Consider the following 27997-nt stretch of genomic DNA (forward strand, 5'->3'; position numbering starts at 1 on the left):
AGCCACCCTCATCCCACCTCCACCATCATCATCCCACCCTTAGTCGTTCTCTTGTTCCCGTTGAGAGTTGCCGCGAAAAAGCAGCAGGAGATAAAAGCACCAGGAGAAAACTCCGTCGAGCTACGCCAATGGGGCGCGGTACTTTAGCGACACAAAGGAAGCTCAAATATCGGCCAACTGTCGTAGCCTGGTGCCACCCAACCCCTGAAACGACCCCTCTCTTTCACTGTCCGCTTCATACCTTTTCTTGCTCCAAATAGGGGAGAGAAAAAGAGAGAAACATCGACATGGAGCGAGAGAGAAAGGTCGTTTCGACAAGAGCACGACGGTACAAAAGCTCTACGATAATAGAAAGCACAGCAAGAACCACCCTGCTAGTTCGGTCACCTAATCTGTTACAGTCATAAACCCCATTTTTGTCCCTCCATTGCCGCCCTTTTACGAGCGGCCAAAACCACCCCAGTGTTACACTGTGTATACCTATACAGACCCGCGGACGTGTTTATGTGCACAGTTTATGCCTCTGTGAAGTCAAATCCTTTCAGTGATTGCTTTCAGTTAAGGGCACACGTCAATCAATCTCCCTTTTAACAGCAATGTTATTTCATTCTCTTCAACCGGTTCGAATGTTCCCTTAGAAAACCAAATTATTAAGAGTCATAATAACTGGAAGGTTCGGTACCCATTCAAGCTTATTTATCTGAAATTCGCGTATACCTGCAATTTTTATCTCCCTTCGTGATTTCTTCCCACAGTTACGAAACGCAATTCGCTCGTTTCATCTCGACGATCTTTAAGAACCGACACAATGTTTCGAAGTAACTTTGCATAAGGGTTGACTGCGTCAGGGGTGAATATGTTACAATTACTGGCAAACCGAACGACCGGGGGCACTTTGGAAAGGCCTGGGGTCGTCGTTCAATCCCCGACACTTACGAACAATGTCACCCTTCTTGATCTCCGGGGAGCGAGATACCATCTTTTTCTCTTCTCTTTTTCCCCTCGAAGAAGGGCGGGAAGAACTGACGGTCAAGTCGAAATGAAATTTCTCGAGTGGGATGGCCACACACCACCATTCTCGTCGCCACTTCCTTCCTTGCTTTACGATAATCTCGTTATCTGACATTATAGGGTGGACTCAGCCCCGTTTCTTCCCCTACGAGGGTGCGTGCGGGCAATGAAATTCGAGCACGCGGCGAAATCATTGGAGAGCATCTAAATTGCGATTCTAATCGGGAGCACGTATGTGTGTGTTCAACGATCTGTATCTCTAGCCATAAATGCAGAATATATGCGAATCACAAGTCACAATTTGTCGAGAAGAAAGCAGAAATTACGGGACTCTTTTCAGAGAATCGTTGAAGCGTTCAGTACGACTGAATCGACTTGTATCTAAATTAATCTGATACACTATAAAAAATGCATAAGCTTCTGCCATCTAGTGATTAAGAATAATAAATAACGCTATCAAGTTAACCCGAATAATTTTAACATTAACAGTGGATTCTAAGCTGTTCATATACGTCCTTCATAAATAACAACCTACTTTTATAAAACGTACATACACGTTTTTCGCATCGAAAGGATTAAACATCGACGAGGAATTTCAGTGAAAAGAATTCAGTCCATAAAAGCGCCAAGTATGTCGCGTATTCATAAAACGGTTCGCATTATGCTCGTTCCAAGAAAAATACCAAACACGGCATCCGTAACAAGAAAACAAAAGGACAAAAAGGATCCTGGAATAAATCCCAATTACGTAAGCTGTATTCGTTTTAGTTGAAAGCAAGGCGAATCAGTTTTAATTGTTTTTCTATGTCCAAGCTGATCGTTAACCTGTTTCTCGGGGCTATGATTGGTACGGCTCGAACGGGACCAGATAAACGTGCAAGCGTGACAAGGAAGATAGGGGAGAAAAGTCTTTCGTGTCTCCTGGATGTCGAGCCATTATCGAAGCTATCTCCCGACAACGCTCGTCCGAGGCTTTTTAAGAGCGTAGCTGCCCTTTATCTGCGAACAAGCTGCAGCTAATGTAGCTACGCGACCAGCTCTGCCCGACCCGACTACTTTTTCTTATTATCTCTCCAGTTGACATCGTGGCCTCCCCGACCCCGAACCCAAGTGTTCAAAAAAAAGAGGATAGAAAAAAAAAACAAGAAATGAGATACATCTTGTTAGCGCGGTGCGGACAAGGAAACGAAGACTTTAGCTTCGATAAGAACGAAGAAAAAAAGAGGACAACCGTATGGTCGATCATATTTCCTTTCAATGTTTTTTTTTTCTACACCGAGACTGAAAGAGAACTCATTCAGAAAGAGAGAGAAAAAAAGCGTAACCTGATCTATTCTTTTCACGCCACGGAATATCTCGGTTTCGGATTACACGAAAACACCGGTTTCGTGGATTCTTGGTAAACTATCGATCACGCCAAGCAGAAAAAATCATGTTACCCAGTGGAAAAAAAGGTATAGTATTTTTTACCCTTTTATGAGCCGCACTCTTCTCCATTGAGGAAGAACATCATTCAATGAATGGACGTCTAGATATTCGAAAGAATGTCAGATTTCGTTCTCAAGGTGATCTTTAAATGCGATTCTACATTCGTATCGATGAATATTCAATTTATCTGTTAACACATTCGACTTTTCCGATGCATACATTCGCGTTTCCGCCGCGGTCTTCAACGTATACACTTCGTGTACTTCTTCCTGTGGACTATGATTCCCCTTTGGCGAGCATGTTCCGCTCTTCGGAAAGTTAGCGAAGCGTGCGTAGTCTTGTAACGTTGGTAGCGAATACCAATATTCGCTCGAGCAACTACGAAACTGGCTGGTGGAATGGCATTGTGTGCACGCTTGCACAATCTTCCTCTCCGCGGGCTACGTACGCGTCAGGAATCACTCGGTTCGCCGTGCACCGTGCGTTGCACGCACAAAGCTCGAGCTGGCACAGGTGTGCGTATACACGGAGCGTGTACAAGCGAGTGTACCGTCATTAATCGCGAGCGCGTGCAATCTTTCAGCGTGACTATCACTAACACCATCACTGTATCGAGACGAGGACTGAATCGCTAACGGTAATTGTTGTTTGCCGTACATAATAATTTCGTTACTCCTCGTGGAAATTCGAGACGGTATATGTTTGCAATTTATTAGATACTGCACGAAAGCACAGAGATTCGTAATCAGACGGAGAGATTTTAAGGAGTTCTCCTTTTATGGAGATAATCCTTTAGTGTTGCTCTTCGGATTAGTCAAACACCGATAGACCGAAGACGAGATTGAACTCGGTACATTATCGGAATCGTGTTAACACGTACGAGCACGTATCTCGTAGCCGTATACGTAGACGAGCGTGGAACGAACGAACAGGTACATTGTTAAATCGTAGAGAACGAAAGAAGCGTGAATCGGTGAAAGGAAATGGAAGAGCGAGCGAGAGAAGTATTCGAACGAGGTGGAACGACGAAGAAACAAGAGTTGGAGGAGAAGAAGAAGAAAAGGTAGCCATAGATGGGATCGAGCCGGTAGTATACGGTAGCCGCCATGTATATCATTAACCTCATCCTCGTTTTTCGCCTCCTACTCGTATACCCTGTTCCATCGCTGCCACCTTCTTTCTCCCAAGCTACGTGGCGAACGTGGGTCTCAACGGTCCGATGAAACAGGAATGTCACGTCTCCCTTTCGCACCCATGGTACAAGGTTCGACGTCTCTTTCTACGAGCGACCTTTCCTCTCATTTCGATCTGCTGTCTTCTCTGTCTCGCTCTTTCGTTTCTCCGCTCGACTGATCCCATTCTCGCGACGGACGATCCGTCCTGCTTCCTCGGTGACGTTCACCGATTTTCCATCTCGGTTGGCCTGCCTGCTGGTAGCGAACGAGCCAGCATGCACAAACGAGTAATTAACTATCTCCGTGTGGGACACGTGTTCCCACCGTGCTCCCTCTGCTTCTCTTTCCATCCATTCAGTCTCATCCCAGCTTTCTCCGTTCTCTGTCCGCTCATTCGAACCCCTTCCCTTCCCTACCCTTCCTTCTCTCATTTCGTCTCGCTCGGACACGCTGTCTCCGAACCACTCTGTTTGCACACACGCTCTTATGTTAATTCGGCTTAACGCCCGAAAGCCCTCGAGAGGAGGGTCGCGGCTCACTTCCAAAAATTACGACCGATCACGAAGAGGGACCCCCGAGGTGGTCACGGACGACCTCGTGGAAAATAATAGCGGCAAAGGGAGAGAGAGTCGTATGTTGTTAAAAGGGGGAAGACGTCCCTCGTACACGAGGGTCGTTTACCGGTTAGGGCTGCCAACGATTGTCGTTGGAATACTTGATGAGTGGTAGCGAAGACTGGATTAGCCTGGCCCATGGGTTTCACGTGTGACTTGACACGACGACCGTAAACAGGAATTTGATAATCCGATAGCAACGTGTGCTTTAGGAATGACTAACCCGACCGAACATTTCCGAATTTGGAGTACCTAAACATTTTCTGATCTACAATTGAACTAACTTTAAAGTTGAGAAACTTATTTTTTCTGTAGATATGCATACACGACAAAATAGCATATTAGAACTCTATTATAATAGTAAAATCGTTGTAACATGCTGATGCACCTTATTTCAATACAATAGATCCAATATGCATATGTATCTAAAAATAAAAGTATATTATTACCATATCATTAACAATGTTGTGAATTTTAAAAATATTACCATTTAGTTGATTAAAGTGATCGATGACCTCGTTAGTATTCGACTTGTTAATTACCCATATGTATTTTCTTTTAAAATGCTATTGCGAGTCTCTTTTTTTTTTAAACCGACCCACGGAATTAGAACGCGACAATTTATTTCCACCGGGTCGATATAACGAAGAATTAACACGAATGCAATTCAATTAAGTTGGTGGAAAACGGCGAAAGCTTAATCGGTATTCAAATGACGGCTAAAAAAGGCGAAAGGAACGAAGTTGAAAGTATATAATGAAAATAAAAAGGACGGTAAAGGACGAGCGATGAGGAAAAGGGGCAATATATTTGATTGCTTTTACACAATTCATGATAATATTCTAAAAACACGCCACACAAGGATAAGCGTGTTTTTACCGTCTGTCTTTCTATTAACGGTGAACCATTCTCCTGCGACGTTTTCGTGCCAATTTTCCTATTATTATGAGCGGTAAGATGATTGGCCGAGGGCAATGGCACTGGCGTCGTTCGGTCGCGACCCCTTTTCCCATCCTTATTCCTCTACGACACTTTAATGTTGTAAGAAACAGACAAGAGGTCGTAAACTAACCATTAACCGTTTGCTCTCTATTGCCTTGAAACAGCACACGATCATTTGGGAAAATATTATCGAACAATGGGTATATAAAATCCTTGGATTTTCCACAACCCTGATTTTTGCAATTCAAAAAGATTCTGAATACAAATTATATTCTCTTAGAAAGGTTTCTTATGGCTTGTTTCCAACACTCTCCAAAAGACACTGTTTAGAAACAGGAAAAAAGAACCCTCTTAATGGGAGAAATAGCAGAACAACATTATGTCAGTAGGAACATCGTAAAAGCCAGCTCCCAAGAGTTTTAAAGTGGTACCATAAATTACGAGAGAAGCACCAGCAGATCTCGATCTTTGAGTGAGACACTAGTGTCGGTTTTCTGGGAAAATATAAACGGGTCCTTCTCCGTACAGTGTTTACAAGTCTAAGAAAGATGATCCTCCATTATGCTTACAAACGAGGAATTTTCTTCACCTCATATTAAAACGTATATATACTTTCAGGAAAAAGCGTGAATATACAACGTCTGGACTCTTAAGTCTTATAACACTGTTATATTAATAAAGCAATGGTGCGATGATGGATTTAAAAAACAACCGAGAAATACATAGTCTAGTGAATTTATGTCGCTTTTGGACAGTGAGTAGAAACACATGGCCAGGAGATGATCAAAACGCGAAGCAACACTTGGTATCGCGTAGCTATCGAGCGTTAGAATGCTGTTTAGAGAAGGAGTAAACAGGAGAAGATGGCAAACAACCGAACATTTCGCTACTTTCGAGACAAGGAACACTATCGCTAAAGTGTCCTGACATGGAAGAACAAACAAAGATCTTCAACCCGAGAAGAAAATTTCTAAAATACACAGTACAAAATTATAATTCAAACAGAATTTATTTAATGTTCCCAGTTCCAAATTATAAAAACGATCCCATGATCGAGCCGAGTTAACGACAGAAGCAACGAGAAACCGAATGTTGTCCAGCGAGTTTCAGGCTGGCTAGTGTCAGTGTCCAACGGCTAAAAGAAACTGATTAGTGTCCAGGCGCGTTAGCCGATGACAAATATTTGAACGTTTCTTTCTCGTTCCGTTGGTTCGTTTCTATACGGTGTGTATACCGTATCCATGACGACGTGGCCTAAGAGAACGGCGTGGAGAAGAGGAGGCAGAAGGAGATGGAGAAGAAGCACCAGGCTCGACGAACGTCCGGCAAATATTTGCATAGCGCGGCGGGTTTGCGGAAAACCAGTGTGCCGTCGGCCAAGCGGACGTATTCGAAAAGAATATCTCTCTGTATATATACGTGTATGCACACGGGACAGGTAGAGAGCGTTGAAAATTTGCGAGTGTGTCGTTTGGGGATCTCTTGAAAAACGATCGAATCCGTTCTTCCATCTCGTAGACAGGGCTCGTGATACAGTAAAGCGGTTCTCTCGGAGAAAGAAGAAAATCCCTCGAGCATTTCATGGGTTCTCTGTGGAATTGTCGAGCGTAAAAAGATTTCCATTCGCGGTGTGTTATGCAGACGCTACAATGAAATCCATTTAACGTTGCGACGCGACGCTTTAACTACCAACGTACACACAGGTTGCTCGTTTAACGACTATTTTCTCGTTACGCGTGCATACCGCGCTACACTTATTAAACGTTATAGAATTTTCCTACAACAATTTCTAGTCCCCGTGCAAGAGGGAAACGATTCAGGGGCAAACATCGTTTCTTTGGAATGTTTTCATTAAGTTAATTTTATGTTTTAAGTTTAACGAGCTACCTAACTAATGAACACCTTTTATGCACGGTTGATACCGGTAGTTGGTAGCACGGTAAGCAACGAAAGAGGAACACGTGTTTTCGAATCTTTTACGAGATATTCCCATATTCGGTGGTAATAAATTTGCTACCACTTTGAATACCGATCAGCGTTATCGGAGGACGTCAATATATCACGAAGTAATCGTTATTTGTTGAAATGATCTAATTCGATATCCGCAGCATTTCCACCAAATTAAATCAACAATGATTCACCGGCGAAATCTCGTTTTCGTAGAATTTTTCGTACGGTCGATGGCCAACGGGATAATAACCCCCCGCGGTGAGAAATTACAGAGTCCCAAAGCATCAGGATTAAAGGACAAAAGGGCAGTGCGAGACGCGGGAGCCGCTGATCGAGGATACTCGTTAAATATACATCCGCAGTGTGTGCGTGATGCCAGCAGCAACGGCGATAAGTAATGCCACGACCGATTGTAAGGCTTAGCCCGTGGGGCAATTTTACGGGGCGGAGAAGCGAGGAGAGAAATGTCCGCAGTCACGGAAGAGAGGAGTCATGGAAACGAAATGCCCGGTGTGCGAGCGTGCGATGTAGAAGCCGAAGAGGGAGAGCACACACAGGGCAAACACAGGAGGGAACACGACAAACTGCCAAGCCTAATGCCAATTAGTGCCATTCTCCTGTACACGAGCAGGTCCGAGGGGACTCGAAGAGGCTTCCTCGGACTTTCTTTTTCCCTCCTTCCATCTTACAGCCAGGTTTACAAAGCGGTTAGGCATATTTATCGCGTTATATACGTGCACGCGTACACAGGATCGCGAGACGAGAGTGTGCGTACGCCTATGCCATCGTATCCGTCATCGCTTCTTGCCAAGTGCTTGCACGCATTATTCGAGGCGAACGTGCACGAAATACTTATGTACTCGCACATACCGGTTCGTTTGTGTCCCCTTTCCATGGCTACAACCACTCTTCTCGTTTCTCTTTTTCTCTTTTTTTATTTCGTCGAGGGTAGTTCGATTTATATAAAGCCGTAGCTAACGAGTCGTGAAAATCGTGGACGACCCTTAGGTATCGAACGGTACTTTCGACTTCTACCTTATTCTTTTATTCGACGAGAAACGAGCGAAAATGTCATTACTCGAAGGCGCAATCTTCTATCCATACGATTATCGTAACCGTAAACGATTATGAATAATTAACATCGAAGAACAGAGCAAGTCACATTAGCCGGAAGAGTATCAGGACGTACTAATTACCCGTTTTCGCCGTTACGGAACAAGAGAATTTCGTATCCCTCTCGATCGAAATTCTCGTTTAACGAGTCTTCAAACTGCTCCTCGAAAGGAATCGCTTTCACCCCTTGGTCGCTTCTCATTGTAAGGTTAATACTAGAAGCGATTCAGCTTCAGAAGTGGAGGATTAACTGTCGGGTAAACGATCGAGGAATAAATGCTTGGAACGAGATTGCCGGGCCACGTACGAAAGGAGAAACAGGGGTCCTTTCGAAGGAGTTAAAAGGAGGAGACGAGGGCGGTGGTAGAGGTAATTCGAGAGTTATTTAAACGAGGAGCGAGAGAGGTCGTGCTGGAAGCAGACTTCCATTCCATTCCATTCCACTCCGTTCCATTCCATACCATTCCACTTGGAAACGCATGCAGACGTAAACACAATCGCCCAGGCACAATGGATTATGTTCGGAACACTCGAAGACCCCTTGTAGGTCGGTTAAAACGGACAGTGTCTGAGAAAGACGAGGGACAAGAAGGAGGGGAACGAGGGCATCGTGTCTAGCCCGGGCTATCCATACAGGGCACGGTCGAAAGATAAATAATTTGGGTGAAAAGCGTTGCCGGAAGACAAACAGGGAGGGGTTCGAATGTCTCACGAAACACCGCACCAGCAAAGAAAAGAGCCACGCGTTCCCTCGGTGTGCAAACAAATTTCCGTTCGATTGGAAATATTTATTGGCCCCGAGGAACGACGGATGTTTTCCGACGTCTTTCTCCCTCGAACGGTGTGCGCATTTTAAAATCGAGTATCTCGAACGAGCGGCAATCGGAAATGCCTACTCTTCGCCATGTATTATGTACCGTTCATTCGAGAAGCTCGTGATTTTCAATCGCATGTTTTACGAATTATCGAACACAGCGGCAAAAATTTCTGTGCTCGTTCAATCCACCCTTCGCGAAATAGGCTCTCCGTAAAATCACGGATTATAAAGCAAGTGCTATGATAAAAAAAAAAAAGAAGCAGGGAATAAAGAGAGACGATACGCTCAATATAGGGTGGTGAACAAACACGCGGGTTCGCAGAATAATTGAAAAGCAATGGAGAAAGAAGAAACGTACTCTCGCCGTGGGATTTCTCGAGTAGGATGTTCCTTGTTGAAACGGAAGACGGAACGGAGTGGGGTGGCAAAGTAACCGCGAGGGTCTACGGCCAAAGCACTCGACGGTCCTCCTTTGCTCTCCCGGTGGACCAATTTACGGCACCCCGAGGACTCGGGTATTACGCTTCACGCTCGGGGGTTCGTTTCTGGCCATTGTTGCGCCAGTCCAGGGGATTATTTCGGTAGGGACGAAGAACTGGGGTCGGCCTTCCAGTTGCAGTCGTTCGCCTCTTTCGCTTAGCTACCCTCGGATTATACGTTTCCCGGGCACCTGCAGCTAAACTGTGTCCCGTCTGGTCTTTTTTTCGAAAGTGAGAAAGTAGACGACGAAAGAAACGACAGTTCCCCAGGATGTCTTTCTTTCGATTAATTCGCCTTGATATCGGAAAGAAAACCATTTAGCGTAATAAGCTACTTCTCCGACTTCAGGCATCTGTGTTCTTCTTTTGCCCTATCGTTGATTGCCCACCGAGAGACTCATTAAAAACTCTTACAAATGGCAATTATAACCGGGAAGCCAACGATAAAGAGCGTTCGTCCATTTAATTATCTGTCTTATTGGAAAGGAAACTAGGCGAGTATGTACGGATAAATGGAGTCGCCTTATCGGCAACGTTAACAGTACCAACCCTGTACAGAGAAAATCGTTTTACGTTCTCCCTGAAAGTTCTTATCGTTGAACGAACCCCCGTATCGCGTTATTTTCTCTCTCGTCTTTCTTTTTTACGGTACTTCGATACGCTCACTCGACACGATGTTCCCTTTTTATCGACAAGATTTTTACGGTCGTACATTCCGGCGTACAATAATACGAGAAACCAGTCTCGAGGGCGTTGCTTCTGAGAATAATGGAAGAGACAATGCGTCGGGTCAAAGGCTAGCGGGAAGAACGATACGCGCCCCAGGTGTCGAACAAATCGTATAGAGAGAAATACAATTTGAGCATGTTCTATCGGCCGCAGTCAGACGCTGTTTCAACGCTCCAATACGTAGCGCGAAACGATTTTTTCCGGTCGCCGCGTTCGTTCGTGCCAAGTAATTGTATCAACGAGCAAACAACACAGATATAGTATATCGCGAAACGGCCAAGCGGTTGTTCGGCAAAAAACAAAAAAGACTAACAAAACGAGTAAGTGGTGAATGAAAGAAAACGCGAAGCAATAACAGGGGAACGTGAAAATTAAAACAATCGGTTCCTCCTCTCTCTTTTCCTTTCACCTTACCCCGCCGTACGCCGAACAAGAAGCAGCAGTCGTGTAATTACCGCGAGCGGCAGCACGAGATCGCGATTCCGCTTGGCCAGGAAACGTATAATGGGAGTATAATGCGTGAAATTTACTGGGCGCATCAGCATAATGGACGACGTGACGCTCAAGATATCACCGTGATTCCATATTTCCGTGCCGACAGCGGGATTCGATTCGCTTCGCTTCGCTTGTCTCATCGCATACCTGCGGCCCGTGCTTCGAACAAACGCATTACCATTCCGTGTAGCGTTGCACGGCTTCGAAGCTTAAAATCAGTCGATTATCGTGCGGTTTACTCGTCGAGGAAAATCATCGATTCGCCAATAGATTCTCCGGTCGAAGAGAAAAATACTGTTTTCGCGTCGTCGTGTACGAACGACTGTCGTGAAATTTTCAAAAGTTTTTTCAGCTGTGCATGCACGAACTGCATTTACACGAACCATCTGGGCAAACGTGCCGATTAAACGTATCAATATTTGTCGAATCAGGGCTCCGACGCGAACGCATGCCACAGTTTGCAGAAAGGTTACCTTCATGTTCTCCTGATACCAGACGCGCACCAGTGTTTCGCCACCAGCGCGACCTACCTTCTTCGTGGTAAAACGAGACACACATACAATATACAACGCACACAAGTTCGTTAGAATGATCTGGTATCCCTCTCTTTAGCCGTCTTTCCGTCGCTTCTTCACGCCACTCGACGGAGTCACCCTTTTTCCACAACATTGTCACCGCCTTTCAAGAGACAGAGTCACGACTCCTTTTTTACTTTCTCGCTTACTCCGTCTCTTCACCGCGTTTCTCGCCCCGTCCATATTCCGCCCCGTTGCTCACCACGTGCTACAATATCGTCGGGCCGCATCCGGTGTAACGTCTGTTATTAGGGATGGGCCAGATGAAGCTTTCATTATTCTATCCAAGAGGGGTCCTCTCTCACCCCACCTCTCACGGTAACACACCGTTATAATACAAAGTAATGGACGATTTTTTGCTTTCCTCTCTAATTATTGTTATTATCGGCCCGGGGCAGGTATAATGGCAACGGAAATAATGTAATGTTACGTTTCCAGCGTCGTCTTAAACGTGAAAATATCTCGCGCGACCTATTAATTCCGCGTTCTCACGCGTCGTTACCGTTTCTAACCGCGTTCATCAACGTCTTTCTTTCGTTCTATCGCTCTACGTTCCCATTAGAATAAACGTATTACGTCCATTCGACACGGTTTGAATGAAAAAGAAAAGGAAAAACCAAGCGACGCGCTCTTTCCTTCCTGCGGTTCTCTGTGCTCCCTTAGCTTCGTTCATGGTATCCTGTTCATCGACCGGCAACGATTTAACAGAATAAAACGCGGCGTGAAATTATTCTCCGGAACGGAATACGCACGACTAGAGGCAATCTGGTACCGTCGTTACGGTTATGTACAACAAGCGAGACGCTTTAATCCGTGCGGCTATTAAAGAACAGACACGAACTCCGTGGCTGGTCGGAGAGGACACGCGATGAGAGAAGACCTTGTCTCGCGGTACTAGCCCCGTCGTCGTCGTCGTCGTCGTCGTCGTCGTCGTCGTCTTCGATTCACGGATCAATAGGCCTCGTCTTGGCGAGACGAAATACCTTTTACACGGCTCTCGGATTAACCTCGAATTCGTGACGGGTTTGCAACAACGTTTCACCCCGGCGCGGCTATCTCGAAATCTTGAAACGTACACGTATGCGCGCACTCCCAGAATGCACGTGTATCCAACGTGTTACACACACATAAGAGAATGTACGCGCGATGCAAGATAAATGTGTGCACCGGGACGCACGTGACCGTATTAACAGCGAACCTAGAGGCACGAAGAAACCGCGGTTCGGCATTATTATCGCGTTCGCGTTTCCATCTCGATCGAGGAATGTTTTGACGCGCACGTTTCCTCGACAAGGGTGTAACACCGCGGCGCGATCTTACTCGGTAATCGTCGGCCGTTTGAAAAATTCTACGGCCAGGTAATTCGATCGACGATCGAAAGGCGTTACACCGGTTTCTACGCCGCTGAACGTGATCGGAATCGCACGGCTACGCGCAACACCCTTGCACACGTGAAACTCGAGCCAACTTGCTCTAGCTACGCTCGGCATCGCCTTACCAGCTACAAATCGCTCAAACCGCGTAACAAAGGCGTAACGGTTCGAAAATTGGCCATCGAAAATAATAAAAATTTGAGAAATTCGCAATTATAAACATATGTTACCATACCGTTTAACGAAACGATAAAATACAAGTTCAAAGAATGAAATAAAAGTAAAAATAAAAATGGTTGAATAATTTCACTCACCGGATGCCTGGCAGCAGCAGCAGCCACAGCAGCGGCGTTGATTCCGGCACTGGGATACATATTTCCTCTCTGGTATCAAACTGGTAGAAAATCGTAACACTCTCGTGTGTGTTCTCAAATCACGTAAGCGATACGATTCATGTCACGCGTCACACCGATGCTAACAAATAACCAACAATAACAACGCGATCGAGGATAAACAAAAACACCGATTCAAAACGCCCGCGCGGGCTACGAGTACAAGCAGCGATCCTTTCCACGGTTCTGTCCGCGGTTCTGTCGATACGATACGATCGAGAAGGTCCCCGCCACCGTTGCACGACGATGATCCATCGGTGGATTTTCACGTACGCCACTACCGCATTCTCGTCGAAATTATTTTCACCGTATAGAAAGTATAACTCGTGTCACCACTTATTTCTATCGTTCATTGAGGTTAGATTCGTGACACCGACGACGCCACGAAGAATTCCGTACGGACGCGAGGAGCGTGGCGTGCCCTTTACACGGTCGGTAAAACAGATCGATGGCCGCCGTCGCCGCGCCGCGCCGCGTCAACCGTTTCCCGACAAACCTTCTTTTCTTCGCATTAAACGAACAAAGAGATTAATCTCTTTGCCTTTTATCGTAGCTTCACTTACTCAAAATCGAAACACCATCACACTGAAGATACACTGCACTTGTTTACCAAGCTAAACGGTGGCCCGCCGCCACTTTGAGGTTAAGTTTACCAACACTAGCACGCACGCGTCCCTCCGTTCTCGTATACCGTATCCGTGGAGAAATTCCTTCGCGTGAAAGCGAACGCGTCCGTGAATCAAAGTTAAAATACCGATCGAAAGGAACCGTCGAAAGGCAACGTGAAAGCGTACACGAAACAGCAAACGTACAGACGAACAACAAGAACAAACTTCTCCGCTCAACGGCCTCGGAGCGACTGATGGACGGGCGAGTGGTGGGGATGGTATCCCCTCCACGCGCGATCTTTCCATTCCCCCACTCCGACAGGCCGTTACTCCACAGTTAAACCCGCCAAGCACCCCCTCGAATGTCTCTCCTCGTTCTCGACGCTCGTATTAACCGGCGCGATAGCTCCTTCACAATTAAGTCGCGTTACGTAAGGGTCTCGAAAAGGCGAGCACGAAAATCACGGCTCGTTAAAACGTCGGTACCGTCCTCCCTCTTTCTCTCTACGCCGCTCGCTCTTCCGTCTTTCTCGCTTTTTCCTTTTTGCCACTCTCTATTTCATAGCACCTGTCGTCCTATCGTATACTTGATCCGCTTTATCGATCAACGATGAAGCCTCGGATACGTCCATCATGATTTCGGCGCGCCGTCGACGCGACGAGTGACCCGGCTTTGCCTTTAGGGCCATTTTAGTTGACCGTAATTAATCTGGTTTGAAACGAACAGTTATATCCGCGTTAAGCATAGCGGCAATCGAACGATACACAGTACGTAACATCGATTCTATTATGTACACGACCAACACGATACGTTTATTAATACTCTCTACCCCCTCTATGTTTTTCTTTTATTCCCTCCTATTTTCCCCGGGAATTGTTTTACCGTCGGCTCGATTTTTTTTTTTTTTCTTTTTTAGCGCTATATTGACGTTGCGAAATTTAATGCTAGCGATCACTGTTTCTGTATTAATGGAAGATGACTCAACGCGCTCATTTATCAACGTTGATTACGTTCGTTTTTTTCCATTCGTTCGAAGCTATTATCGCTGATACGACGGTTAACGAGTGTGTGCAAACAATATTTGCTGACTACATTCAACTACCTTTGGAATCTAGACAATTCAAAGTATCAATCTCGTGCTACGACCAATGACTAAGGGAACAAACGGTTCTTGGAATACTTTTTTCGTGCCGTCCCATTATCTCTTCGCTCGTGCTTCGTTTTAACGGATACGATTTGACGGGAGAGAGGAAGAGAGAGAGGAACGAAAGAGGGAAAGATCGTTACCCCTGGGAGATATCGTAACGCGAATCGTGTATTCTACGGGTGTATAGGTCCAGCGATTTTTGCAAGTTGAAGCACGAAGACTAGAAGCCTCGAAAGTTTTCGGTGCGGCAGATACGGTCGAATAAACGAGAGGACAGAGCACGGAACACGGCGTGCCATGCATACGCGTAGGTATTAGTTGCTTCTCTCGGTTCGCTCAGCGTGTGCAAACAAATCGAAAGTTTTTCGCAAAATGGCCGTCACCGGGCTGACACGGATGTCCGTATAAACTCTCTCTCGCTCTCTCCTCGTTCCGCGTATTCACCCAACTGGCCGCCGACTGGCTGCCTCTCTCGCCACTCGTGATTTCCCTCACTTCCCACACCACCACAAATATGGCGCCTCCACCCGTTTTCCCAACCCCTACACAACGTGCCTCTATCAAGCGACAACGAGAGCGAGAGAGATGCGAATGGAATATATATATATATATATATACACACGTGCATCCAACACGATTGTATCCGAATATCCGTGTGTAGCAAGTACGATCCCTATGCGTGTGGCAAAGGGGGTGCCCCTATGTGAATATCGGCGCAGCACACAGTCCCAAGCAGTTTCCTACTTGATTGCCGCTATCGTCCGCTCGCTTCGTAAAGGAACTGATCCGCGCGGACTACGGTTACTCGCCTCGACCAACCAAACCACGCCGGTTCGTGACTTTGCCAATAACGACATTTCCAGCCCCACCATCCAACCAGACAGCCGCAAAGAGTCGAATGAAAGCACGACCTCGGCCAATGAGAACGATACTTTTTCAGCTGGCGCCTGTACGTTAGATCCGCGCGGAGTGTTGCTCAAGCCCCACGGATGTTCCTATACGGCGGAATGAAGGTGCTACGCGAAGCCGCAGCGAAACATGAAAAATAGGGGGCTACATGAGGAAAAACACGGACCGGGTAGGAAGGAGGAGGGCTCTGTGGGATGGATCCTACGAACCGAGACACCAAAGGCTGGCGCACAGTCGTGGTGGTTGTGTGCGCTGGTGCGGGGCATCCGTGAGAGGTGGGGGAGAAGACGTCGAGGATAGAGGCCGAGGATGAGAATGGAAAAGTAACATAACGAAACGTCGATCCCATTACCTGCAGCTCTCTCTCGCCCTGCCGCCACCGTGCACCGAGCCCTGCTTTCGACCCTTAATCCAAAGGAGGATTAGAAAACCCCATTGTCATGCTTCGCGGAACGCGGGATGGGATATATACATACATATGTAGAGAAAAGCACTCCGCACAATTTCTCCCCTGCTTTGGGCTCGCCTCCTTTTCCTCGTACAACCCGGAGGCGGTAGTGCAGGACCCCTCCTAATGAAATAAATACGTGACGTGCCGTAGCGACGATGCGATGGTAGTTCTATTTATCGCCAGGCATCAACTTTTTGCGAGGATGCAGAGAGACGCAAACTACTCCCCTGCCTTGATGATTCCACACCCGTTTCACCGTTTTCCTTCCTTTCTCGATCCTGTTTTAACGCGTTCCCCGTCTAGTTGGATATCGCTCTTTGTCTTGTTGCACAGGGCGAAGAAGGAATATAAGGCAGTGCCGTGGAGTGTTGGCGAAGCTGTCGGTCGCGCTTGGTCGGCTGCGGTTTATGCGGAGCCGCCTTGCCTGCCGCCTGCCGCAGCCGGTTTGCGTGTTCGCCCGTGTTCGCTCAGTGGATACGTGTCCTCGGTGCGGCTCGCTGCTCACCGAACGACCGTCGACGCTCTGCTACGGCGAGTAAAGAGGAGAGATCGAGCCAGAAAGGGTGAAGGAAGACAGGGATAAAGGTAGAAAGCAGCAGCAGCAGCGAGAGGGAGAAAGAGAGATGAGCTGACGCTGGGAATAACGAGGGTGAGAGAGACACCGTGAGGCGGCAGAACCAGTCGCTGCGGTCGTCGCGGCTAACCGCGCCGGTGCTCTCAACCCGCGGCGACCTCGCTAACCGCACCAAGAATACCAGCCTCTTCTACGACGACGCTATCAACCTGTATCGCCGACCCTCCTCCAACTAGCTTATTTCTTCAATCCTTTCCCTATTAAATACATTCGATTAATTGACCACGCGTGCGTCTAACATCGTTACGATGACCAATTAAATTACAGACCTATCTGCTAGAAATATGTACTCGATTCGTTGGACGTGTAAATTATGTTCGTAACGCTTAATCTCGTTACTACTTTCTTTTCGGCTATCCATAGAGACGGTAGATACATGAACTAGTCGTGGGAACGCGTAGTATTGTCGTTCGAAGTAACGATACCCGCTATTATTCCGCTTAAATACGTTTGTACGATTATATCGTTTAATAGGCGAAGTTGCTGGCACAAATAGAAACAGGTGCATCAATTCGCACGGCCGTTCTGTGACTGTATAACCACGACCATTGTATCTTCGGGGAAGAAGTCATTCGCCGTAATGTAAATATTACTTTGGCTGGCATTGTATAGCGGCTCTTCTATTTGTAGCCATTGTGCGCGAGAATTTCCTGCTCGGAAAATCGCCGGGGAAACGTCGAGGAGCCGGTTTAATTAATTATAATTGGCTGAGTGCATTGGGCAACCGCCTCTTCTGGACCCAACGTCCACTTCATCCGGCGCACGAGAGGGAAAGATCTAAGAGCTTGACTTCTGCTCGAATGAGAGTACGAGCGTACGTCTCGCCGCTCAGCGCCGTACGCCGCAGTCGGCTCGAAGAGGATCCGTGAGGATGATCGAGCGCTGCGGGCTGCCCATTAATATATTTGAAAGAGGCTCCGTTTCAAACGGATCGTCGAAATAACTGAACTTCGAATGGCCGCTAATAATGTGCGATTTGTATATCGAGCGACCATCGATCAAACGGTATCGGAGAGACAAAAAATATTAATCATGTTTATTAATTATGGAGAAAATTGAATGATCGAAGCGTTGTACTACCTTCCATTTTATTTCTCTCCTCGTGTATCCTGTCGGCCAGAACAAATCGAAAATGAACGAATGAAATTACAGCCATTAACTCGACACAAGATACCGTGCATAACCTTTTTGTATCCAAAAGGCAAGGTTCGTGGAACCGTTCCTTTCTTCCCTCCTGCGTGTTGTCCGACTCGAGTATAATACCTACGGATCGAATTTCTAACTAAACCCCGATGGCCCTTCTAGGATCTTCTTCTAATCTACCGATCGTTCCCGAGAAAAGAACAGTGGGCCAAATATTTGACTAGCAAGGAAAAACCGGCTGTGTTGTACTTCGTGACGAACCATTTGATCGCGATCGACCAGCAAAATCGGCTTAATTTTCAGTGTATTTAAGAAAGGAACGAACAAGCGGAATTAAAAATTACAGGAGCACCGATTGCTGAACAGGCGCGTGGTAATGATTGTGACGGGTAACTGCAGAAAGAGTAATGAAAAAAAGAAGTTCGATAAAGGACGATGCTCGACGTTTTGGCAAAGTATCGCGTTGCGGTTTCGTCCGCCTCGAAACGAATCTAGCAGGCGCACTCACGGCTGACAAATGTCTTCCGCGGTTCTGGCAGCGGCGTACCGTTATCCAAATTACAAATAACACACCGCCGTCGACGTTTTATCCAACGCCCGGAGACAAATTGCTCCCGACTCGGAATGGGTTGGCTCGAAATTATCCCCACCGTTCGGAGCCGGTGTAACCGCGCGTCTTGGACTTCGTTAATACCGGTAGTAGCTCGGCCCCTTGCTCGGCACACGGAATTAACACGGCGAAGTGTATTTATGGATCCGGCCTCGGCCAGGTAACCCGAGAAAGACCCTGCACTGTCCTGCTTCTTCCCCAATATCCCTCTTCCTCTTTCTTTCTTCTATTCTTTCTTTTCTTCTCTCTCTTTGCTCGACCACGCCATCGGTCGCTTTCTTTTCTTTTCTTTTTTTTTCCACGAAGGAGGATTAATTAATGAGCCTGATCCAAGCATTACCCGCTTTACGGACCCGGTACCTGGCCTTCGAGCCCCCACCGGCGTGGGAATGTCCCTGGCAATTTCAATTTCGTTAATTATCGCAAAACCCGGTTTTATTCGATATAACGATCCGGTTTCGAAGCCGATACACCGTATTCGGTATTGGCAATAACTTCGCCATTAAATCACGCCAGTCTGTCCGCGCGCATACGCGTACATACCCGTACGTATGTTCTTTTTCCTTCGACGTACGATCGTAAGAGATTGAAATCCGTGGCCTTTTATCTCCATCGTCGGCAACCCTTTTCGCGTATCGTGCACGTAGTTGGCTGCTTATTCGCTGTTTCGCTTGCTTCGCTTGGCAAATGCATAAATCGTCGGCGTGGCGCGTTTCAAACTTTCTACCCAAGCGACGGTCTTGGGCCGCTCGTCATTCCGCGTGGCGTTTGTCGCGGCGAAGAGAGAGAGTTATTGCGACGGCTACGGTAATCGAATAACGTGTCACCCTTGCACTCCACGCCATTGGCCTATATCTGCGGCACACGGAGTCGCGATACACGTGTAGTTATGGCGTGTAACGCGTGCTCGAATATAGCATTCTCGATGTGCAACAGCGAGTGCATTCGATGTTGCATTCGAAGAGAGTGCTGTGTAATGCATATTCGCGAAGTTATACGGATTTAAGCGAAGATGGATAGGCATTTTTCAGCAACCGAGCCGGGTTTCTTAATTGAAACCTTTTGTCGGGGAAATAAAGTGTATCCTGTTTGTATCGTCGTAGATTAACAAAAAGAGGGAAAACAAAAACGAGAAGACTGGCGAAGGCAGGACGGTGGAAAAGAGCGAGGAAGAAGGGGGCTGGAAATTACGCCGCAATTTCAGTTCCAACAATACAGAGAAAGAGAAATTACGGTATAAATGGTGGAGTAAGATGCGGTGTTATTAAGAACGACACGTAGGAAAGGGGTTCGTTATTCCGCCGGGAATGGTAGCGAAAATTTTCCGCGAGTCGCTTAGCTTATTACTCGTTATTATCCACCTTCGTGGAAAGGTACACGCGAAATAAAAAACGAGCACGAGTTTGCGGTGTATCGTCTTTGTAATTTCGCGAATTTCACCGGTTTTCCATCGTCTAAGAGCACGATTCGAAACTAATTTGTATCCAGAGGGTTTCCCTCGTTCGATGCTCTACTGAAGGAGAAGAAAAGCCAAAGTAAAAAAGCGAAAAGAAAGAATGAAAAAAAGTACGATCCCCGACGAGCGTGAAACTCACGGGCGTGCCTTGAAAATTCCTTTTCGAGCGGCTTCCCTTGCGGAAAACACTCCTTTCACGCGTCGAACGGAAGTCGGGGTACTCGGGTAGGAAAACGAATGGGCAGGTCGTGGCGTTTTGTAGTACATAGGCGCGTACTCGAGAAAAGGAGAGAACCATCGTCACTGGCCGAGACGACCACGACCACGAGGACGAGTAGGACGAGTTTCGGTGACGACGAGGAAAGGTGGAACGTCGGCGACGAAGGGAATTTCGTCACGGTTTGCGCTAGGAAACGACTAACAGAATTACACTTGGGGGCCATGAAGGATTTTTAACGGTCGATTTACCGCGTAGCCTAGCCTCGAGTCTACTCCTCCCTACGACAGCAGTCGGGAACACTGACAGCAACAACGCGACTCACCCTTCGGCCAGTTAGTGTCCTTAAACCACCCTTGCTACTCTGTCCTATCTGGTATTCGCTGTTTCGTCACGCCAGGGGGTCAAAACTGGCCGCAGATGTCGGCCATAAACCTCCCGGCACGGGAACGACCCTGACGCTGAACGGCTCCCCTCTTGCCCGCCTTCACCCCGACGTCGTTTCGCCATTGTATCTCCTGCTGAATACACGCCCTTAAATAAATCCATCCACAGACCCGTCCCGACGAACACCACCCTTCGCCTTGTTGCTGTTGCTGTTCCCGCTGCTGCCTTTGCCGCTCCTGTTGGCCAGATTAGGTTCCTGATCTTTGTTGCGAGGGGTTCTCTTCCTGCTTCCCTGTGAATACGAGTCTATACACACGCGTCCACGCAAGCACGCATGCATTCGAGAGATTCTGCCATCTCTCGCTCGCTCCCTCGTCGACGTGTTGCCTCGAAACAGAGATGACCTGGACAAGGGCCGTAACCGATGGGGAGATAAGAAAGTGCGCGAAACGATATTGGCTGGATATAATGACGAGCGGGGTAATAATACGGATCGTGGGCAAGACACGAGGTAGATTTATAACAGGGCTTCGGTCGGATATCGGTTAATTTAATCGAGGCGCGGGTCGGCCAATTGCGTAATACGCTTTTGTTCAAAGCGACGCGCGAATCGGACTTGTACACGTTTTCCTTTTTATATACTTTGGGTTTATGATACTTGTCAGCGAAAACAAGAGCCACGATAAAATCAATAACGCTTATCCTGAAATCATTGCACAAAGCTATAGCGGTAGCGTTGAGTCATTCGATACAGTGGTCATTAAACCGTTCGACAGTGATCGGTGTTGTAAGATAATTCCAACATTAGGGATGTAATTTCAGTTAATTAGGGTATCTTTGTGAGTTTCTCTCCGAGGAGTTTCTTTCGTCGAATCCTCAATTTTAATCTGTAATAAATTTGTATAAGCAAGTATCATAAAACGAACACATGTTTTTGAATTTACACCCTCTGGTAACGAAACAAACAACACGTACAAACGTCCATCATAGATAAAAGCTGTAGGTATATTTCAAAAGGATGAAGAATTTAATCGGGACGGCAATCTTTTTACATCAACTTGATCATCGATACGCGATGCGGATCGTCTGCCAACACGAGAGGTTGCGCGTAAAAAGGAAAACGCTGACAACCATCATATTTCAACGAGCATCGAATCAACATCGACGCGTCGTCGGACGCTTTGCAACACGTGTGCGCACGCGGTTCGGCTGTGTAGTTGGAGCGGTATAATGCACGCCAGGCTGCTTCATCTTGAAGGCTGTTGCGATCGATCGATCTCGGAGCGTAACAGCCGTGACACGCTTCGAGATTCCACGATCTTTTACGACGAGGCGCGGCGTATCGTTAACGATCGCTCGTCGGCGTTTAATTAGCCGAGGCTCGCGATTACGAGCAGGCCGTGCCGCATCGCGCAACAGGGCCCGCAGCGCAATTGCGACTGTAACGATCCGTGCCTGAGGACCGTAAAAGGCTGTGGCTACAGCGTCGAGGATCGCTGCCGCTTCTTCATCCGTTCAGGTACCGGCTCGATTCGCGTTCTTTCCACCTTTCTTCCCTCCTCCACGTCCTCTTGCGATCCACGACACGCACCCAGGCGAACCGGGGAATTACGACGATTGAAATTCAATTCCGCGCGCGGCCAAGCGGCTAATTAGACGCAGTCGCTGCGTCTGGCCGCGACACCGCCGCCGTAGCCGCTGCATGCGCGCCAACCTTCTCTCTGGCTCACCACGTGTTGCACCTCGTGCAATTGCGCGTACCGACGTAAATGCTCTTGTCGCTTTGCTCGATCCACCGACGCCACGCCGCATCCCTGTTATCCTCCAGCCTTTTTCTATCTCCGTTTTGCCGCCTACGTGTTCGCCATCCAGAAAGGGCGAGACCTCGAGAGTCGATCAGCGAGTTATAGAAACTCGAAGCGGCATCGATATTTTGATCCTTCGTTCTTCATCTTTTCTGCCATCTATGAATACACTACCCAACCGTGAATGTTAAATGGTTAATTGTAACAAATCTGTTGGCTATAAATTTGTGGGTTTAACGAATGATCGTAGGCGGAGATAAATATGCAGACGTCCATTAGAGTGTCCTTTATTAGCGAAAGGGTTAATCCTCCGAAACATGGCTCGATGTAGTGCCATTAGCTAGCAGCTGGTCAAGGTGCAGCCACGATCTATCGAATTACCAGCCGTATCAACGGCTATTGTATAATAATTGTTTCTCGAACCGTTCGATATTTCTGTGAACATGATTCGCTTTATAGCTCATCGTAATCCGCTTTTCTTTCAATCCGAGTAGGCAGGAATACTTGTCGAATCCTTGGCGAGAGGATCATAAGCCACGAAGCACGAGCTGCAGGCGGTAAGCGATGCTCGTCTCGATCGAGATTAACGCGATTGAGCGTGCGTGGCGAATAATTACTCATTTACAGTGGCCAGAGGTTGTTCGCGTTGCGACACGAAAATCTGGCGTACGAGCGACGATCGTTTATCGATCGGCCTGCCTCGTTCAATTGCCCCGCACGTTCTCCCCTAGCGATTTCGTGTTATAACGCATGGTTGCGCGCAGACGCGCATGCATGCATAATTAAAAATTCGTATCGGGTCGGCAGGATGCTTTTTGCATTCGACCGACGCGCTTGCGAGAGGATCGCGACGTCGATGACGGGGAGAACCGATGATACGGGTTAAAAGCGTGTCGGGAATAAAAAGGATCGCCTCTTCTTTTTTTCCCTGTTTTTCATTCGCTTTTTCGATCGATTAAATCGACCACGCAAAAATACAAAAATCATCGTGCACGCTGTCAACGTTTTCGCAATATCCCATTCAATCGAGGCTCGCGTTACGTTAATTTCAACGATGCTTAATAATTTCTTACGCTCTCTGAAGCCGGGTACTTGGACTGGTAATCGAAAGGAATTACAGATGCGCCTTCGAATCGTTTCCACGAGGAAATCGTCTCGACTTAACGATTTTCAAGCGTCGATGCCTTCGCAACCTATCCATTTACGGCTGTTTAAAACGCAGAAAGCATTCCCTCTTCATCTCGTCGAATTGCACGACACACGTGCAATCTCGCGTCTCGGACAATGCTGGCTGACGGTGTATCATTACGCGCGCGCGTAATAAGTTCCTCGAGTCACGAGTCACGCTGTTCACCATGCAAATCGGGTCCCCGTTAGGTCCTTCGAATCGTGAGAAAAATAGCAGCCCTGCAGCCGGTTTCTTGGATTCGCTATATCTACGAGCAGGTAACCGCGGAACGACTGGCTAATAGACGTCCTCGGAGGAAAGCGGCCACGATTTCGCGGCCATCTTCCGCGAAGTCACGGCAAAATTCATTTCGCGGTAAACCGACGAAAGGCTGGCAATTAGTACTCGTAAAACTACACTGGCAATTGCCGCAGCATCGGTGGAAAGGAAGGAAGAAGGCAACCGTCTGCCTTTTCAAGGAAAATTTAGCGTACCGAGAAAGAGGTTTACGTACGCGTGGCATTCTTTATCGAACAAATTATTAACACTTTGAGATTTTACTCGAACAAACGTCTGCGATGGGATATAAAAACACTAATCGTAAAATTCGCACACTTTTATAGCAGTTTATCTCTAACTAACAAAAGTCAAACGTACGATTCTATGAAACTGCAAAAATATCAATTTTCAAGATTTTCGTGCGATAAAATAACTTGCACGATATGCTTCGAAACGATAGTCGTATAAAGTTGAACGGAACGTCGATAAACGACGAAGAAAGCAGAGCGTCGAGCGAAACACGATCATTACCGCCCACTAGCCGGCAATGCCAACTCGAACTTCCTGTCTTCTTCGATTTTTCGATGTCTCCGGTGTCGTGACGTTTAATTGGCAAACAACCTCGGTCAAGACTCGACTTTGTCCCTGCCCCTTCTTTCGCAGCCTGCATCCGAGCCAGGGCTATCATCCCCCCAGCTTTATCCTCTCCATTTTTCCCCGCTTTCCCATCGTACCGGTCTATTGTGTTATTATTATCTCAGTCTGCCTCGTGGTCTTGGGTCCACGGTGTTATTATTATCTACGAGCGCGGGAGGTCGTCCGTAACTATCGGCGACGGCCGGTGACTTAATAATACTTCGCTACGTTAGCCTAATGGGAGCTGCCAAGCGTGTAAGCCCACTAATTTACCCTCCTTTTTCATTCACCCTTCTCTTCCTTTCTCCTATTGTTCCACGCCTATTTCTCTCCCTTTCCTGTCTCGTACGCACACACGCTCCTTCCATTCCATACAAATACGACACCGATCTTTCTCTTCCTTTTTCTCGCAAGTCTGCTTCTCTCCCTCTTTCAACCGTTTTCATTTCCCCCGTTCTTCTTTATTTTTCATTCACAAACCAGCGGAACGAAGCAGAACGGAACCCGCAGCAACCGCTACCGGTTCATAAAAGGCGCGTTAAGCAAATAAATAAATTCTACGCTGCATGGTGGCGACGACGGTGACGGCGATGCTGGTCGCTGCCGCTGGGTTCACAGTGCTGGCTCGACGTCGATCTTCCAGCAGAGAAGAGGATAATAGGCGACGCTGAAAAGGGCCGCCTATTTTCCCTAACGTCGACTTTCATCGGGAATTTATAACGCGGCTGCCGCTTTCCTCGTAATCGGATTTACGCGATCCCGCAGAGAATATATATCCCCGTCCCTCGCTCGTTGCGTCCCTGCAACGGCGCTATGAATTCTTATTCCCACGATTGATCTCGTTTTCAAAACCTGTTTACGCCGTTCAGAGGATGATACACACCGGAACAATAGCGACAAGACGTTAAGATATCCGCGTGGCCGTGGAGGGGAAAAAAAAATAAGGCTACGTTTCGCCGAGTAGGACCTGGGCGGCGGATCGCGTGACGAGTTCGAGGCATCGTGGAAAAAAAAACTTGCACGTAACTGGTTATCGGATGTGCTCGATGTACCATGTGAAAAAAAAAAACGTGTAAACACGCATCGAGACAGTTTGTCGGCTGCGAACGTTTCCGTCGAAACGGAGAAAAAAAAGTGGTCTCGAGATAACGCCGGCGATCAGCCGACTCTTTGCTTTTTCATCGTAGTCTAGACTAGCGGTTGTTTCTTCCCTCTTAAGACGGATGAAAAAAAGTGGAGCGAAAAAAAGTGTAAGCGAGAACAAGAGCTCGACTACCGGCGCTAAGTGAGATCGCGCGTGTGAACCATAAACGACAGAAATAAACGTATTACGAGTTCGATCAAATAGCGATGGGTTTCCATCATTCAGATGTCAGATAGAGATCGAACGTATCGAGTCGAAAGCAACGCCTTTAACATCCTTCTACGCTACGCGGGGACCAACTACATACAGACATAGTTAACGCTTTATCGAGCACAACTACGGTACCCGAGGACTACTCAGTTTCGAAAGTTCGGAGCGCGGGAGGATCGGATAACGATCGTAAAATTTCCGCTTTCGTCGCGACAATGGCCACCCTCAGACCCCTCTTTCCCTATTTCTTTCCTTCAGCCGGCAATGGGCCGTCTTTGTCTCCCTTTCGAGCGGCTGGAATAATAACGGAGCGACGGTAGATTGTGTGCACGACGCAAGGCATACACAGAGCACGTATACACAGCCGGTGGAAGTCTTTCGAGCGAGCATAATAGCCTCAACACACCTACGTTCGATATCTGCATACGGGGTGCGCCACAAGAACGATCGTTGCCTCCTTCGACGAGCAGCAACGTGGCCAACGATTCTCCTAGCCCGAGACAATACGCCGTTTATCTTCGATCTGGCGGAGGAAGGAAAGACTGGTCCTGCTCGTACATCACGCGCCGCTATGGGAGCCGATAAATTACTGTTAGGAAAGCTGGTAAACCGGCAACGAGTGTACTCGCTTTTCAGATCGCTATTACGCGAGTAATGTTTCCTTGCCTCTCCCGGTGACAGGCAGAAGAAAAAGGGAAGGTACTCCCTCTTTTCTACCCGTCCACGATATAAACGCATCGAAAGACGGCCTATGATTATTTCGTTCGACCTGCGCGCCGATTGAATCTTAAGGGAACTGACTACCTCGATTCTCCTACGTACCTACTGTTCTCTTGCCAGCTTGTTCACGGCGCAGTAAACGGCTTTTCAATCTCTGCATGTTATATTCTATCTATTTCCAACTTTGTTACTTTCTAGAAATTAACCCTTGCGTTAATAACCAAATTACTCGTGATTGTTTTATTTATAACTGGTTCAAAAATAAAACGACGAATTCAAACCGACAACGCTTGTGAGCGACATCGGAGTCGTACAATTTAGTTAATCGATCGTTTTATTATTGATACGATATACTAAATGCTACTCGGTTGGACAGCCATCGTACTAGGTTAATTTTATCTCATTATTCCAGCTATCTGCGGTAGAAATCCCCACTGAACTTATTAAAAGCACGAAATGCGAGAAAGGGAGGAGACACAATATTCAGCGAGGAACAGGATATACCTGAGAGGCAGAGGGTCTTTTTGATCCGTCTGGTTGGCTCGAAAACGACTCGAATACGAGACTACGGATTCGAGATGCTTTGTTCGGTCCGATCTGATTTAATTTTACATCGACGGAAAGCCGGTCGAATAGCTTTCGAGCTTTTCGTTCAGGACCTTCTCCCTTTTCTTCTTGCTTCCTTCTTTCTTGATTCGACCGAAACTCCACGGACCCTCTCCGCTCGTGATGCTGCGGGGGAGTAGCCGAATCGGATGACAGTAAATAACGAGAGGTCCTCGAGAAACTCGAACCAGAGAGTTCGAGTGCTCGAACGTAGTATACGCAATCGACCAGCGGAATCGAAATTCGATGCCAGACCGTACACAACATACGCCCTCGTGTTTAGAGGCCTGTTTTCAGGTCGGACTAGAAGAAAGAACAGGGTTAAGCTCAACAGAGAACGAAGAGGATAACGGGCCTCTATTGAATTTCTACGAACTGCAAATCACTGAATTCTCCTATCATTATGATCGGTGCAATTGCGAACAATCACTGAGATCGACTTTGAAGAATTCACAAAAATTCACCATGACTAATCTTGTATAAAAAAAGAAAAAAGGAATGAAGATAACACAAATCACAGTGGACAAATTGTTTACACGATTACAGACCAATCTCGTTAGCGATTATAAAACCGCTGCGTTGTTAATATCGTTGATTATAAAGGGGAAAGCAGAAGAAGAAGAGGAAGAAGAAGAAACCAACAGTCAATTCAAGAACCAACATCTAATTCCTTGAGTCTGACGATAAGGACTCGGCTCCCTCTCGTTTCTCAATTATTCGCTCATCGATTACGTTCGGATCAAGGGAGGTTTAGCCCACGCCCCGAGCGATCT

General features: G+C 47.1%; 1 protein-coding gene across 2 annotated transcripts in view; it reads right to left on the reverse strand.

Moving 5' to 3' along the window:
• The window catches only part of LOC117611916 (protein groucho), an 81686-nt gene extending 67141 nt beyond the window's left edge, over positions 1-14545 (reverse strand). The window contains exon 1 of one of the 2 annotated variants that reach the window (XM_034340386.2): positions 13016-14545. In XM_034340386.2, coding sequence (XP_034196277.1) covers positions 13016-13075 — 60 coding nt within the window. In that variant the 5' untranslated portion in view covers positions 13076-14545. The remainder of the gene's footprint in view (positions 1-13015) is intronic. The other variant, XM_034340385.2, reaches the window with a different exon arrangement.
• Between the last annotated feature and the right edge of the window lie 13452 nt (positions 14546-27997).

Source organism: Osmia lignaria, chromosome 10 (assembly GCF_051020975.1).
Source record: "Osmia lignaria lignaria isolate PbOS001 chromosome 10, iyOsmLign1, whole genome shotgun sequence".
Taxonomy (NCBI): Eukaryota; Metazoa; Arthropoda; class Insecta; order Hymenoptera; family Megachilidae; genus Osmia; species Osmia lignaria.